This window comes from Leguminivora glycinivorella, chromosome 1 (genome assembly GCF_023078275.1).
Source record: "Leguminivora glycinivorella isolate SPB_JAAS2020 chromosome 1, LegGlyc_1.1, whole genome shotgun sequence".
In the NCBI taxonomy this organism is placed as follows: Eukaryota; Metazoa; Arthropoda; class Insecta; order Lepidoptera; family Tortricidae; genus Leguminivora; species Leguminivora glycinivorella.
The window spans coordinates 1,037,420-1,054,375 of NC_062971.1; the positions used below are offsets into that span (position 1 = coordinate 1,037,420).

The following is a 16,956-nucleotide window of genomic DNA, read 5'->3' on the forward strand; positions in this document are numbered from 1 at the left end:
CCCAGATATTTGAACTCGTCTACCATTTCTAGTTCTACACCCTCTATTTTTATGGGTTCCAGCTCTTTTTTCCTCTTGTTAGTGAATAACACCAGCTTAGTTTTTGACGGATTGAGATCCAGTCCTCTCCCTCTGCACCATCCCAGTACCTGTCTGAGACCTCTTACCATTATGTTCCTCATGACACTGAGGACCATACCTCTCACCAGTAGTACTCCGTCATCAGAGTAGGCCTGCATGTACAGGCCTCCCCTGTTGAGTTCTCTTACCATAGAGTCCAGAAGTAGACACCACATCAAGGGTGACAAGCAGCCTCCCTGCGGGAACCCCTCCTGGGACTAATCGTCTTTGTTATACCTCCCAACTCCGCCGTTATAGACCTGCACCTTAGCATACTGCCTATCCACTGCGCTAATGTCGGTCGGATGCCTTCTCTCACCAGACTCTCCTCAACGGCTTGGAAGGTAGCCCTGTCAAAGGCCCCCTCCACGTCGAAGAAGCAGCCTAGAGCATACTGTTTTGATTCTAGGGCCCTTTCCACCCTCACAGCTAGGTTGTGAAGAGCCGTCTCCGTTGACTTCCCAGCCATATATGCATGCTGATTCCCGTGAAGCGGGTCTCCACTGCCGTTGACCTTCTCTCTTATATGCTTGTCTATCACCTTCTCTAGGGTTTTTAGGACAAAAGACGATAGACTTATGCTTCTAAATGATTTTACCTCTTGGTATGATTTCTTGCCTGGTTTAGGTAGGAAAACCGCCCTTACCTCTCTCCACACCTTTGGAATGTGTCTGAGAGCGATACTTGCCCTGTACAGTTCCAGTAGGTCATCTTTTATATGCTCATACCCTTTCTGCAGTAGTACCGGTAGGACCCCGTCCGGGCCCGCAGACTTGAAGGGTGCAAAGGAGAAGAGCGCCCACTCCATCCTGCTCTCCTCCACCACTTCCGCCGCACCTCCCCAGTCGGCCTCCCCCGGCTTACCTGCTCATCTATCTCTGTCACCTCCTCACAGCCCGGAAAATGTGTGCTCAGCATTGTACTCAGTACCCTCTCCGGCTCTGTGATTAAGTCACCGTCTACTCTTAGGCTCCCCAGTTGGCACGCCCGGTCTCCAGCTAATAGCTTTACCACCCTCGCACCTTCTGAGTAACTGTCAATGTCTTCTGTAAATCTTCTCCAGCCCTCCTGTCTAGCTCTCTCTCTTAGTCTGGTATACTTATTTCTGACCTCTCTATACTCGTCCCAGCTATGAGTGTCGCCTTTCTTTACCGCCACCCTCATAGCCTTGCGAACCTTCTTCCTTACCTTCTGTAATTCTCTGCTCCACCATGGCTGTCCTTTACCTGCCTGCACGAGTTTCTCTGGACATGCCTTGTGGTATGCTGCTGTTACTACCTCCTTCAGCCTGAGTGCTCCTTTGTCCAGGTCGTCAATACTTTCGTACCTACCACCCGAGACGGAAGTCCTCTAGCTCCTCTCCGAACTTCGTCCAGTCTGTTTTGCGTGGATTTCTTACCTTCATCTTTTCTACCCGACAGTCAATGCTGTAGAGTATCCTTCGGTGGTCAGACATGCTGTCCTCCTCGTCCACCCTCCAACATTTTACCTTGCCTGATATCTCTCTCGATGCTACAGTAATGTCCAGCACTTCTCTCCTCGCCCTTGTTATAAACGTCGGTGTATCACCTGTGTTTATAATTTCCAGGTCATTGCTTATTATGAATTCTAATAGAGATTCCCCCCTTTCGTTGGTGTCGGTGCTACCCCACACCTCATGATGTGAGTTAGCATCGCAACCAACTATCAGGGGTATATTCCTACCTCTATACCTCAGAACCGTCTCTTCCAATTCCTTTGTAGGTGTCTCTGCGTCGCCCGGCTGATAGCAGGACGCCAGCGCCACCTTGCATCTCTTCCCTTCGTCATTGATGAAGTAGGTCTCCACCACGACAAGGTCTCTGCAACACATGGTCATGAAACATCCCATATTTCTCACATTATTACTCACATATATGCATGCTCTAGGAGGTAGCTCACCATTTCCCTCATAGTACAGAGCTCCCCCCAGATGTCCCAGGCCTGCCACCCGGTTCCTCCATGCATAAGGTTCTTGCAGCAGTGCTATTTCAACTTTGGCCCTCCTAACATATTGTCCTAGCTCAGACATTGCGTCCTTGCAGTGTTGGAGGTTTACTTGGCATATGTTTGTGTGTGTGTTTGTGTGTAGGTGCTTGTGTAGTGTTCTTTGTGTGTTCATAGTGATAGTTGTGTGTAGTGTTGTTGTCCCCGGACTGTTACTCGGAGAGCTCGCCCCCGTCGACGACGTCCATACCCTCCTTCTCCTCCGTATTGACGCCGCTCGGTGCCGTGCCCTCCTTTCTCAGTTCGGGTTCTTCATTGTTAGGTTCTGAGGGTTGTTGAGTGATGTTGGCCCTCAAAATCCTAACTCTCACACTGGTGGCGGAGAAGTCCATGACCTTCGTCTTCTCTTCGCCCCAGATCTCCTCTACTCCATCCGGGACCAAAAAGGTCAACCGGGTACCTAACTCTAGAGCATCCCTGCCCGCAGCCTTCCACTCCAGGAATTTGAGATCCCGGCGATCCGGATTCTGAGCGTAAAGGAATTCCTTTACATACTCCGTATCCGCATCACCCGGAACCCAAACTTGCACCCTAGTCTGCTCCAGCTTACGCACGATGATTCGGTGTCCGTCCAGCACCCCGAAGTCCTGACCTAGCAGCCAGTCCCTAGACTCCGTCGACTTTGGTGTCACAAGGAAAAATCCTTCCGACACCAAACCCGACGCAGCGAACCTTGGTGCTACTACGCCTGGCTCCCCCCGTACTACCTGCAGGACGACCACCTCTATCAACTGCGTAAGCTTCTTCCTGATGAGCTTCGCCAGAGCCTCGTCCACCGGAGCCCCATCCTCACGACCGACAGCCACAGCCAGACCTCGGTTCGCCCTAGCGACGTTCCGTGGTCCGTCTGCAGCCGCCCTGCCCTGATTCTGGCGCTTCGCCGGAGGACGCTCCGAACGACCCTCATCAGTACTCTGCCTCTTCAGCTTGAGGCCGCGTTTGCTCGGGCCAGGTTTGGCGTCCCCCTTAAATTCCACCACCGGAACACCACCCCTTTCCCCAGCAATCGCAGCTTTTCTCCTCAGAACCTTAGCCTTCTTTTTCTGGGCCTTAGACTGATACTTATAGAACGGCCCGTTCTCCGCAGGTGTGGCCTCCCTTTCGGTTACCTCCCTCTTCGGTGAACGCAGCAGCTCCGCTTCTTCACTTAGCGACAGGCCTTCCAGTTGTAGGACATCCGGAGTACCCTGCCCAGTTCTTCTCTGTAGACTGCTCTGCTCCTCACCGGAACTCGGAAGCCCACTCTCTACAGCGATCGGGGGTCCGTCAGCAGACTTCCCGCCCTCACGCACTTCTACCCTTTCGGGTCTCTTCGCCGCTGACGCGGTGTTGGTTTTAGTTTTGATATTTGTATTGAAAGAATTCTCCATATTAGTAACTGTAAAAGGTGCTATTTCAGCGTGGTGAGATAAAAACTAGGGGTAGCTGCAGAGCTCCCATACAGACCCCAGCTAAATTTACTCCTACGACAGTGGCGCCACCCCCCTGCGCATAGTCGTTAACGACAGCGATTGTGCTGAGTAGGCTCGCAAGCATGGTAAGACAGCTCCTGTGTTGCCTGTTGTGGCGGGAATGTGCGCGTCGGCTCACCCCTAGGAACCCGCTCATGGGCTCCCGGGGCTAGCACTTGCACACATATACCCCACCACTCCAGTCGACAGGTCAGAGTAGAAGTGTTTCACCCCTAGGGTATCTCTCCCCGACACCCCGGGGTTCCGCGACAACCACCCCTCCCCGCCAAACCAGACACAACACAGGTCCTGTCCCCCTCCCCTCTCCCGCTTGCGAGCCCAATCAGCACCACCCCCCGCTGCCCACAGCCGGCTGTGAGGGTCCTCGGCACGTCCTCCCACCTTGACCCTGGGGGTTTTGGGGCGAGTTGCCATGACGGGTTACCCCGAGACGACAAAACGGCCATTGCACTCCTCATTTTAGTCGGGCTTGTGACCGACTCCTTCGTGTACCATGGATGAATGATACTCGAAGGAGGCTGAGTTAATTCAAACCTTACTGCATGTCAAAACAATTACTGCTATATTGAACTTATGCCTTCATAATTAAAAGTCAGAAAATGTTGTTTTCGAGTAGAATGACCTGATGCACAGATACTCTATAGATTAACATGTCTGTGTTGTTTTCGCCTGATTACGTAAAAGTATATTGAAAATAGTACATTTCGATACAAGTGCGAAAAAGAGGAAGTTCGGAAGTTCCCTTTTCGCACGTGTATCGAACGACGTTTTTCAGTACAGATGGACCTTCGAAGTTTCGACCTGGCATATAATGAACCACTTCTCGCACTAGTGCGTAAAAAAACACCATCTGTACTGAAAAAATATTTTTCAGTACAGATGGTGTTTTTTTTTGTCGTGTCGTCTACTCCCTTCGGTCGTGTTTTAATTTATCGCCACTCGTTTCGAACTGCCTTTTTTACGCACTTGTATCGTAATGTACTATTTGCTGTTTTTAAGTCATAATAAAATATGGTTTTACTAGGATTTAAAGAGTACCCAGGAGACTTTAATACCTACTAGACAAGTAAGAGGCATCGTTTATATTTTTTTTACGTACCTATGTAGTCAATGTCCTCATTGCCAATTTTAACTAGTCTTCTAAATATATAAAAGAAGAAGCTGACTGACTGACTGACTGACTGACTGACTGACTGACTGACTGACTGACATATCAACGCACAGACGAAACCGCTGGTCCTAGAGATTTCAAATTTGGCACGTAGGTTCCTTATATAGTGTAGAGGAGCACTAAGAAAGGATTTTCCAAAATTCACCTCCTAAGGGGGTCAAATGGGGGTTCAAAGTTTGTATGGGGAAACAAGATTAGTTTGACTATTTTATTCGAAACTTCACAGGAAGATTCCTTAAGACATATGACTGAATACGTGTTTCAGGTTTTTTGAAAATTTCACCCCTAAAAGGGTGAAAAGGGGGTGATAAAGTCAAAAAATCAATATGGGTATCGTTTTTATGGTTTATCGGGTCGCTGATCACGATAAATACAACGTTTTTAAAATCTAACGAGGCGGGAGTGAAATACCTTCTCCCTTGTTGTGGTGCAATGGGGTTTAAATATCAAAAAAATATATAAAAGAAAATATTGACTGACTGACTGACATATCAACGCACAGCCGAAACCGCTGGTCCTAGAGATGTCAAATTTGGCACGTAGGTTTTTTATATAGTGTAGAGGAGCACTAAGAAAGGATTTTTCAAAATTCGCCTCCTAAGGGGGTCAAATGGGGGTTCAAAGTTTGTATGGGGAAACAATGTTAGTTTCACTGTTTTATTCGAAACTTCACAGGAGGGATCCTAAAAACACATGACTAAAGACGTGTTTCAGGTTTTTTTTAAATCTAACCCCTAAAAGGGTGAAAAGGGGGTGATAAAGTAAAAAAACAATATGGGTATCGTTTTTATGATTAATCGGGTCGCTGATCACGATAAATACAACGCTTTTAAAATCTAACGAGGCGGAAGTGAAATATCTTCTCCCCGTTATAGTGCAATGGGGTTTAAATATCAAAAAATATATAAAAGAAGAAACTGACTGACTGACTAACTGACATATCAACACACAGCCGAAACCGCTGGTCCTAGAAATTTCAAATTTGGCACATATGTTCCTTATATGGCGTAGAGGAGCACTAAGAAAGGATTTTTCAAAATTCTCCTCTTAAAAGGGTGAAATGGGGGTTCAAAGTTTGTATGGGGAAACAAGATTAGTTTGACTATTTTATTCGAAACTTCACAGGAGGATTCCTAAAGACATATGACTAAATACATGTTTCAGATATTTTTGAAAATTTGATCCCTAAAGGGGTGCAAAGGGGGTTAAGTCAAAAACACAATATGGGTATCGTTTTTATGGTTTATCGGGTCGCTGATCACGATAAATACAACGATTTTAAAATCTAATGAGGTGGAAAAGAAATTTTCTCCCCTGTTGTTGAGCAACGGGGTTAAAATATCCAAAATAGCCATAAGTATAGGTTTAGTTTTTATCTTTACTTCTGGTTCAAGAGATTTCAAATCGACACGGAAGTTCCTTAGAGGAGCACTAAGAAAGGATTTTTCAAAGTTCACCTCCTAGCGTGATAATTTGACAGGGGCAAGGACAGGGACAGGGACAGGGACAGGGACAGGGACAAGGTCAGGGACAGGGACAGTGACAGGGACAGGGACAGGGTCAGGGACAGGGACAGTGACAGGAACGGGATAGGGTTAGGGTTAGGGATAGGGATAGGTAAGGGATAGGGATAGAGATAGGGATAGGGATAGGGAAGGGATAGGGTTAGGGATAGGGATAGGGATAGGGATAGGGATAGGGATAGGGATAGGGGAGGGACAGGGACAGGGATAGGGGAGGGACAGGGACAGGGACGGGGTCGGGGACAAGGATAGAGATAGGGCCGGGGATAAGAATAGGGATTGGGGTCGGAATAATCGGTCGGCAATCGATATCTAGGCAGTGTAAAATGCAGGTGGCTCAGTGGGAATGGATTAGTAAGTAGGCATCAGCGAGTATCCTGCATCCGTAATAACTATTACATTCAATATGCTGTAAGAAGATCGTTGTTTGCTTGCCTTTCATATGTTTACGTTTGCAATAAGTATAAGCAAAATGGAAAAAATTGTAAGCGATAATGCAAGGAAGTACTTTTTACCCTACCGACCATAGCGTCGAGATACTGGCTATGTGGGTTGTATGAAGTTTCCCCAATATATTATTTATATAGGTAAAATACATACATATTCGTACCTACTACCTACGCTGTGTAACAATTCTACAATCATTGCAAGAATTTCTTTTAAAACAATAGTAATTTGTGTAAGGTACAGTCTGCCAAAAAGCAGTGTAAGGTTCTTGGCTGACCGTACAGCAAATAGATCAGTTACAATGGCCCCCCAGTCGAGAATTGCCCCGCTTTACCTTAATCGAAATAATCGCGGACAGATGTACCTAGAAAGAAACCTACGGATCCAAATGAAAATCTTATTTTTTGTAAACGTTTCAATAAGAATACTTTTATTACGCGGGCGAAGCCGCGGGTAAAAGCTAGTATTTAATAATAATTGAAAGTTTAAGTTTACTAATAGTAGTAGTTTACTATCTGTTGATAAAGCCATGATTGACTTATAAATGTAATTTGTTTTGTGTAAGTGCATTATTTTTTCTTTTATCAACTATTTTTGTTATGCACAAAATATTATCTATTAGCGTGCTATCTGGTATCACTTCTATCTTTTATTGCAGCTCTGATAAAGAAAATTATAGATGATTTTATGTCATAAAGTGATATTTATTGCGGTCGACGGTTTTCCTTAACAAACCGCCAAGGCCTGAGTGGGATAATTCTAGTATTTTCTCGACTAAGTACGTAACCAAATGCACAAACGCTTACCATAATATCGTTACCGTAGCTAGCTATCTCTATCGCTCTTTCGTATTGGCGCGACAGGGCCAGACTGCGTTTCGAACGGAGTCTAGCGTCAACGGTTGTCATGTCGACTAGGTTGATCACTATGATTGGTATATTACGTCTAGTCTGACACCGCATTAAGGGATTATCGCTTCTATTGTTAACAAGTTTACGACCTAATCGGAATGTCAAGAGGATAAGCAGCATAAGCATGCTTTATATCACGGATCTGCGATAGGCGTATCTTAATGACAGCGCGGCGTCTTTGGTAAATGGAAAATTGTCGTAGTACTTAAGAAAATCGAAGATTGCCTGATTTTCTATAGACCAGCGGTTCTCAAACTTATTTTCCCATGGAACCCTTTTGGAAACCAAAATATCTGACGGAACCCTTAAATTAAGTAAATGAAAAAAAAATAGTTTGTTGCAATTTTTATTTTAATAAGTGTTGAACTATCCGACTATGGAGGAATATTCACACGGAGCCCCCAGAGAGGCTTTATGGAATCCTAGGGTTCCGCGGAGCACACTTTGAGTATGGCTGCTATAGACATATGGTGCATGGTCTGGTGCCTACGCCAAATCTTGGGATTAGTTGTCAAAGCGGACCCCAGGCTCCCATGAGCCGTGGCAACTGCCGGCATAACGCAAGGACGATGATATGGTGCATGGTCTTTTGAGTGTTAGGTCAGCTAAAATAAATATGTTGGAATTAGTAAAATGAATCTAAAATAGTTTCAGAGCTATAGAGCCTGATAATCTCTTTACATATTTTACGGTTGACCGTGGCCACCTGTCCGTAAAACAATATTAATATTTGATTTCTGAATGTGACGAAGAAACTGCAATAAAATAAAAATGTAATGTTAATGATACCTAATATTTATATAAATTTGTATCATATACACAAACTTTAACAATCGATTAAAAGAATAAAATAAATTACTAAAACTACTAAAATACAACCTAAATTAAACTAAATCTTAAAACTAGCAAAATGAAAAGATATAACTAAAATAAATAAAAACTATCTAAGGTCCCCCAAGTCCGTCCCCTGTGGAAGTGTGCCCATGAGGCTGGCTACATTCCCTCGCTGAATAGCAATGCCAATTCTTTGGCCAAGGAATGAGCCAGCCCTAGGGTCACCTGAGGTCTCCCGGAGTTTTTTTTTAATACGCGGAAAAGGTTAAGGGCATCGCCGCTCCATGGCCCTAGGGTTTCCACCGCAAACGCCGCAAATATGTGGTTGTGCAGGAGACCGGCATATTTGCGACGTTTGCGAGCTTAATGTTAATTATAATTACGTGTTATTTATATAAATGAATTTATCGTATATCGATAATACGCCGGAGGTCTGATATCTATAAATCATTCGAAGTTAATTGCAATGAATTAATTAATATCGGAAGTATTTTCTCATAATTATTTATAAATATATCAATAAGGTAGATGTGATTTGATATTATTCTATCATCTGCTGTCCCTTTAAAACTACTGTCGTACCTCCTAGTGGGAATTGTGTTAGGATGTAGGCTATAAGTAAGATTGTATAACTTGTCTGTAAATATTATTGGTCTGTGTATGTTTTTTCCCCCAATAAAGAAAAAAGAAAATTAAAATCTGAGACTTAATACACATTACGTACATACATACAATCACGCCTATATTCCATAAAGCGGTAGGCAGAGCACATGAAACTGCTCAAGATTCAGTACCAAAAGACTTGAACATAGTTTAAAATATTTTATTAATTAATACTTAAATATTATTGTCTGAGGAAAACCGAGGAAAAGGTGGATGGATTGTGTGAGAAATGATATGAAGCGAAAGCAAGTGAATGGTGAGATGACGGATGATAGGGAGGTATAGAAGCGGAAGACATGCTGCGCCGACCCCAAATGAATGGGATAAGGGCAGGCGAATGATGATGATGATTATTGTCTCCTGAGTTACCATAAAAATATGTACCTTCTTTAAAGAAGATTCTTATGAAGGAGATCCGTTTGTTGACATAGTGCTTTTTTTTCACTTGTGAATGTTTGTTTGTTTCCAGGCGACATGCCGGTGAAGGATGGCAGCCGGCGGTCGCTGGTCGGTGTCATCGACGACGGCACCAAGACCGTCCGGGTGGTGGTGAGTCGCCATCATCCAGCATCATCAGGCTATAATAATAAGCAAACATTTATCACACCCTGGCGGGCGCAGCCTATAAGTGCGTTTTCACATTATCCGATCCGATATCGGATGTCGGACCGATATCCCATACATTACAGGCGCCATCTTGGATTTTTTTTTATTGAAATCCTGCCGACGTCCGATATCGGATCGGATAATGTGAAAACGGACTAAGGCACTGGTCCCATTGGTCCCAGCAGAAACGAGTACGCGATGAACTATCGGCAATAGAAACGAACAAAAGATCTGTAGTCGCTCCCGTCCCGTGTAGATAAAAGAGAGAGCAAGTGATTTATACGTTGACTATATCTCGCTCGCTCGTCTCTAATCGCGTCTCTTTTATTTACACGAGAGCGATCTTTTGTTCGTTTCTATCGCCAAAAGCTCAACGGTTCCTCGCTTTTGGTGGGACCAGTGCCTAATATACGTGCTTGTCGTGCTTCGCTCCGCTCGGTGTACCCCCTAAATTTCACTGAAGTGTTTAAGGGGTGTTTAAGTGTTGGCTTCGGCTCCAAAGGTCCGGAATACCTACCATTGTTCCCTGATGATGATGAGAATGACAAGCAAAAAAATTAAAAAGAAGTTTTATGCCAACATTTTTAACTGATAATTATACTAACATGAAAATAAATATAAAGAACAACAAAGAAATGTTCATAATATGAGCTATTTATTAGTGTAGAATAATCGTTATTGTCACATTTCAGGGGAAATATACAAAAATAAAACCATCGACTAAATGTAGACGTAGACGAAGCGATCTCTTCCAGACAAACCTACATACATATTGATAAATCGTAACTTTAAATGACAAATCTGTAGTTCAATGAGCAAGCGACAATGCAAAACACAAACAATTAGGAAACATGCCAATTTACGTACATACGTTACTTACATAACGCAATTCATGAAAAACGTTACGATGTCAACCGTCTTGTCACGCCACTATTCTAACCCGTCATAACTAGTGTCAATAACAATTAGTCATTGTTCACTTGCTGCCATATTTATAATAAAAACGTTACGATGTCAACCGTCTTGTCACGCCACTATTCTAACCCGTCATAACTAGTGTCAATAACAATTAGTCATTGTTCACTTGCTGCCATATTTATAATAAAAACGTTACGATGTCAACCGTCTTGTCACGCCACTATTCTAACCCGTCATAACTAGTGTCAATAACAATTAGTCATTGTTCACTTGCTGCCATATTTATAATAAAAACGTTACGATGTCAACCGTCTTGTCACGCCACTATTCTAACCCGTCATAACTAGTGTCAATAACAATTAGTCATTGTTCACTTGCTGCCATATTTATAATAAAAACGTTACGATGTCAACCGTCTTGTCACGCCACTATTCTAACCCGTCATAACTAGTGTCAATAACAATTAGTCATTATTCACTTGCTGCCATATTTATAATAAATGGCTCTAGTTATATATTCATTGTTGATAATTGTTGATGTCGTTATTACTAGTAATGTAAGATGTTTGTAAACAATGTTTTGCTACACCCTTTCCAGGGTCCATTATGTATATGCCCATGTAACATATTGGAATGCAAATAAAGATATATCTATCTATCTAATAGGTCTATTGCTTCCCATAAAGTCTTAAGTCATAATGTATTGTTTGTTTACATTTTTGTTAGTTATTATTTGGTTTTTCTCAGAAACGCATTACTTTTCAGGATTGTCACCTAACCTAACCTATCTATAGATGACCTTAATGAAAACCCTGGAAAGTTAACTGTTTCAGAATTATGACTAATGATAATCTGGCAATCATTACATTATGACTTCTATTTTAATCATTATGCATAACAAAGGGATCCGGTTGATAATATTTATAATATTATATTGACGCGATTTAATACACCCTATTAACCGGGTCCACAAAACGCTTCTCTTTCGCTTAAAACATAATTATATTTTGATTATTGACTGATAAATAACCAAATAAGCTAATCAATTTTTTTTTTCATTAATACGAGTAAAATCTTATTAATAAGACAAAAGAGTAGAGTCGACCAAGTGCCAAAAATTGTTGCCTTCTTAACCATTCTTCACGCTTTGCCGAAAACGCGAATTCGCTTCACGAAAATCTAATGAGCTTATTCCACCGTCCCCAAGCTAGTGATTCTGAGTAGAAATAGCATTTTTTTTTCAAAAATATCACATTTCATAAAAGTGGCAAAAAAAAAGAAATGCTCACTTAGCAATGTAACCGAATGGAGCCGGAATCACCCGGTCAGGACAATGTGGAGACCACACTGCCTATACGAGCTTATTCCACCGTCCTCATTCTACCATCGGACTCTTAGACACACGGCCGGTTTCCATCCTTACTTGGTAGATATTCCCGAAGCGCTTTGCTTCTTCTTTTCTTATGCGCACTGCCAAGGAGTGAAATTCCTTGCCGGCTCATATTTCCGAGCTCGTATAATCCGGCAACCTTCAAATCAAGAGTGACAAGGCATCTTCTGGGCGAGCTCACTCCATCGTAGGCCACGTCTTTGCCTTTGGACGCACTTTTTTTTCCTTTAGGAGCGATTATTTAGTCTTAGCAAACCCTTATTCATTTTTGGCCAAGCGTAATGTAGGGGGGCCCATATTGGTACCAAATTTATAATAATTAAAAAAAAAAGATGCGAACGTAGGCAATGAATGGATTAAAATCTGAAAGTTGTGATCATCCAATTTTCTTCTTTTCTCAAGATATATCCTATTTTTTTTTCAGATATACGAAGCAGAGAGATCAGAAGAGCTCGCCGCGTACCAGTTGGACAAGACCGAGGTGCAGCCACAAGAGGGGTGGTCCGAACAGGATCCCTTGGAGATCATACACCACATCAAACTATGCGCTGAGAAGGCCATAGAACAACTGGCTGTTAAAGGTAACATTTCAATTTATAATATCTTATGTATTTAATTGAAGTTTACATGACTGAGCAATATTCTTTTTTTATTATTATTATTATAGATGGGCTTACTCTTGGCCGCAGACTAGCCAAAGGCAAAGACGTGGGCTACGATGGAGTGAGCTCGCCCAGAAGATGTCTGTTCACTCTTGTTCATAATATAATTACCAATATTTAGTCAAATTTCAGTTGTACGTCGCGATTTTTATGGCGATTTACAGCAAACTGCAAAAGTACTAGGAGGACATTCCTAAATCTTCTGTATAAAATAAAGTACTAGTTATTTCGTAAAACAATCGGCCTATTTGCGTAACATTCGATGCAGAGAATTAATCCTCGCATTGCAAATATCTACATATATGAACTGTTCAATCAAGATACGCTTATTTGGCTTCACAATCATTACGCGTGTCTCCCTAGGGTGGAATACAATTCCAAATGCATTTTTTATACTTCTAATTTTTTCGTTTAAATATATACCTACCTGTCTTACTATTAATATTATATGTATTAGGGTGCATTGGGGTAACTTCGAAGCACAAAAATGCTCGGCTAATTTCGAAAGGGGAATCTTGATATGACAGAAATAAATAATATATGGTGATTTTTATGCGACTTTCGAAATTACCCCAATGAATTTGTCACAAATAGTCATGTTTTGTAATCGGGGTAATGCACGCTATAGGAATTTGTCACAAATAGTCATGTTTTGTCTCCTTGGTTACCTTCACATAATACACAAAACGTGTAATTAATGAAAACTTTTTTTTAGTTTATTCGGAAATTATGATAAAATGTTATGATAAACATACGTGTCTTCTGGCTAACGAGAGATAATTGCCATACCATAGGGTATTCTTTAGAAGTTTTCTTTGTCATGCTTTTGTATGGGGGAAGAACTATCAATTTACACAACGAAAATGTCTATATCTGTCAAATCGAATTATTTCCAGGTTACTCCAAAGATGACATCGTGGCGCTGGGCATCACCAATCAGAGAGAGACGACGATAGCGTGGGACAGGTTCACGGGAGAGCCCTTACATCCAGCCATAGGTATGTCACAAAAACAAACAAACAAACTTTAACTAAACTAAAATCCAGAAAATTACATTGCTAATCCACGAACAGATAACGTGCTAGTCAATCAGTGTTAACCTGTTAATCCTGTTATACTTACTTGCGTATTTTTTACTGTAAAAAATAAACGTAACAAACGTCCACCAGAAAAAAATATTGACATTCAACATAATATATGTTTCACCTCTCTACGAGATCCTCAAATGCTGGAGATGTTAACGGTCCGAGCTCCGACAACTTACCATTAACCATACCAGAGAGTAATGGAACTTTTTTGTCACTCGTTGCCATGGTTACATTCTCCTGGATCACTATTGGTTATATGGCATTCAATTGCTTTTCCACAGCATGGAACGACATCCGCACAGACGTGACAGTAGATGCCATCCTCGCGAAAGTCCCGGACCAGAACAAGAATTACTTAAAGGCGGTGTCCGGCTTGCCCATCAGCCCGTACTTCAGCGCGCTGAAGATGCGCTGGCTCAAGGACAACGCTAAAACTGTGCGGCGCGCCGGCAGGGACAAGAGGCTCATGTTCGGGACCGTGGACTCATGGATCGTGTGGGTAAGTCAACAAGCTTTTATTCAACTTGCCTTGTTAGTATAAAAGAGGATGGAGTATTATAGAGAGTTACTGACGAAGTAAAATGTGTAATCACAGTGCATAGACTGCCATCTCTCGACACAAGCTTAAAACTTTTGAACCTCAGTTTTGACAATTTGCCCCATAATATTAGCTCGATATGTGTTAAAATGGCAAATATTAATATTAGCGCCATCTAGCCGAGCGTCCCCATCTAGGCCACCGTACCTTTTTCTATATGGTTCTGAGCTACGTTTTTTTCTTAGACTTCATCTGTTTATACGGAGTTATATATGTCTTTGTTAGTATGTTAGTTTGGGTCAAAACGTAGAAGCTAAATTGGACCCACTTCCCGGTTTCCGATTGAGCTGAAATTTTGCACACATGCAAATCACGTGACAGTGCAATATTATGGTATTTTAACGTTTATTGCCAAACGTTAAATAGTTACTATAATGATTCACTGTGGCGAACTTTAAAGAGTCTATGGGTAACCTTTACTGGAGATAAATTAAACTTTAAATGTCCGATATTAACTCTGTATTTAATCCGACTTTATATGATCAGAAGGTTACAATTATAAGTACACAAAACTATGTGAGGGCCAGGCGGTGCCGCGGTACGACTACTAGTTTGTGTGCGCGCTGTATGCCTCGCGCTCAGTGACTGACTGACTGTTAGCTAAAGCTCCAAAGTAATAAGTTCATATTTGCTGACTCTAATGCATGCGTCACCGCCGTGCCCCTACATCATTCCCCCCCTTTTCTTTTTTTCAAAAAGAAAAGAAAAGGTCCAAATTAATACAACATCATACAAAAAATAATCAAAGCTAATAATAGCCAAGTATTTGCTAACAATGTAACACAAACCTTACAGTGCTAAAGGTTCAAGGAACGCTTACCAAGCTAACGTTCATATGGTAAACAAGAGTTGCGAAATCATATCCGCTCTAGTTACATTACATTACATTACACAAACACTGTTTCATTTATAATAACATACATCTAGTTCTGAGAACTTAAAACTTAATAACACAAGCTAAACATGTTTCTTCACATAATGACACTTATTGTTAATACACTTGTTGTGGGTTAGCAGGAACAGTATGGACTTTGATCGCTGTGGGTGGTATGTTCTCCACAGTTCTCTGTACCCACGATCTTGCACATTGCTTACATTTCGTTCTTACAATGTAACATATTGCCAAAAACAAAATTATTCCCAAAACGATGAGTCCAATTCCGACATAATTTAGTTTTGACTCCACTTGATTAGACAAATTTTCTACTTTTGCTATAGCTATAGCACTGTGAGAGTTACTATCGTCCTGCTTTCCTTGAGATAATCCCATTGTTACACAATCAAGATGTTCTGAGTTCTGACACTATGTGATACTCTAACGTCTAATACGTTTCGAGATGAATTTGGATTTAATACATGTATTTAAAAAAAACATCTGTTTAAATATGCTACAACAATCATGAATCAGTATATTTACTACTTATGACATATCACGTACCACCTTGATACGCATACTTAGCAATTAAACATCGTCACAGTACCTACGCGACCTGCCGTACTTTAACTAAGTTGCGGAACTCTTATATAGAGCCCGACTTGAAACTGAAAAAAACTTTAGCGATAAGTAATTATGTTTGAATGTAGCCATCCACCCGGTGGAGTGACTAACGTCCTACTTTAGGGAATTTCCATTCCCAGGGTCCAGTCTCCATCCAGGAGATACTAAGTTAAAAGACAAATGTAGTGGACCCGGGTTTCCTGCACTTAGGAAAACCTGAATTAAGAAATGATCACTTGCGGGAAACCCTCCGCGCAAGTAACTTTACTCCTTAGCTCTCGACATAGATATTCTTAAAGTCATTGTACTCCCATATATTGACTGTGGTACTACCTGTATGTGACAACTATCCATCAAGCAAAAATCTAACTGGCCTATTTATAACTCGCCCGCTCCGCGTGGTACGAGTCACAGGTGTCGGCGTTTGTTGCACTAAAGGCTGTTTAGGCTCATTTGTGCTCAAACCTGTATTACTATTACCTGTCTTTTCAGAGGAACTTTCTACTTCTGGCTGTTCATTTAACAAAAATGCTGGTTTTAACCTATCTATGGATATCTCTACTTGTCTGTTAGGTAACTGAATTTTATAAGTCTTAGGCCTTCTATTCAAAACTAAATATGGTCCGTCATAATTAGGAGTAAGCGGTTTACGTACCATATCATTCCTTACAAAAACATGAGAACATGACTCTAACTCTTTATGCACAAATAATTTTCTTGAATCGCTATTCGCTCGTGACGCGGGACGTAGACTGTCAACTACAGATCTAAGTCTTTCTACATATGAAAATGGGTCGTCGGAACTTTTTGTGATTGAACGTAAAAATCACCCGGTAATCTCAATACATGACCGTATAGCATCTCAGCTGCACTTACCTCATTGTCTGACCTGCACGCTGCTCGGAGTCCTAGTAGAACCGTTGGAAGCTCGTCCGTCCAGGATGCGTTGTCTGCTAACCTGGCTGTTAGAGCACTTTTAGCTACCCGATGCCAACGTTCGACGATCCCGTTGCTCTGAGGGTGATAAGGCG

At 42.0% G+C, this 16,956-nt stretch overlaps 2 protein-coding genes across 6 annotated transcripts in view; one reads left to right on the top strand and one right to left on the bottom strand.

The window, feature by feature from the left end:
* The window catches only part of LOC125231268 (glycerol kinase), a 55,990-nt gene that overhangs the window by 15,222 nt on the left and 23,812 nt on the right, over nt 1-16,956 (top strand). For all 5 annotated transcript variants that reach the window (XM_048136680.1, XM_048136691.1, XM_048136700.1 and 2 more), the window contains exons 2-5: nt 9,636-9,715; nt 12,504-12,660; nt 13,638-13,739; nt 14,111-14,328. In XM_048136680.1, the coding sequence (XP_047992637.1) occupies nt 9,641-9,715; nt 12,504-12,660; nt 13,638-13,739; nt 14,111-14,328 (552 nt within the window). In that variant the 5' untranslated portion in view covers nt 9,636-9,640. The remainder of the gene's footprint in view (nt 1-9,635; nt 9,716-12,503; nt 12,661-13,637; nt 13,740-14,110; nt 14,329-16,956) is intronic.
* LOC125231279 lies at nt 1,824-3,531 on the bottom strand. Its single transcript, XM_048136721.1, has 2 exons — nt 2,041-3,531; nt 1,824-1,961 (listed from the first exon to the last, which is right to left on the bottom strand). Exon 1 carries the CDS (start codon nt 3,513-3,515, stop codon nt 2,298-2,300), a length of 1,218 nt encoding a protein of 405 aa, XP_047992678.1. The 5' UTR covers nt 3,516-3,531; the 3' UTR covers nt 1,824-1,961; nt 2,041-2,297.

Bases quoted from the DNA above. Each gene is read 5' to 3' on its own strand.
- LOC125231279 (XM_048136721.1), bottom strand. From the start codon at position 3,515: ATGGAGAATTCTTTCAATACAAATATCAAAACTAAAACCAACACCGCG.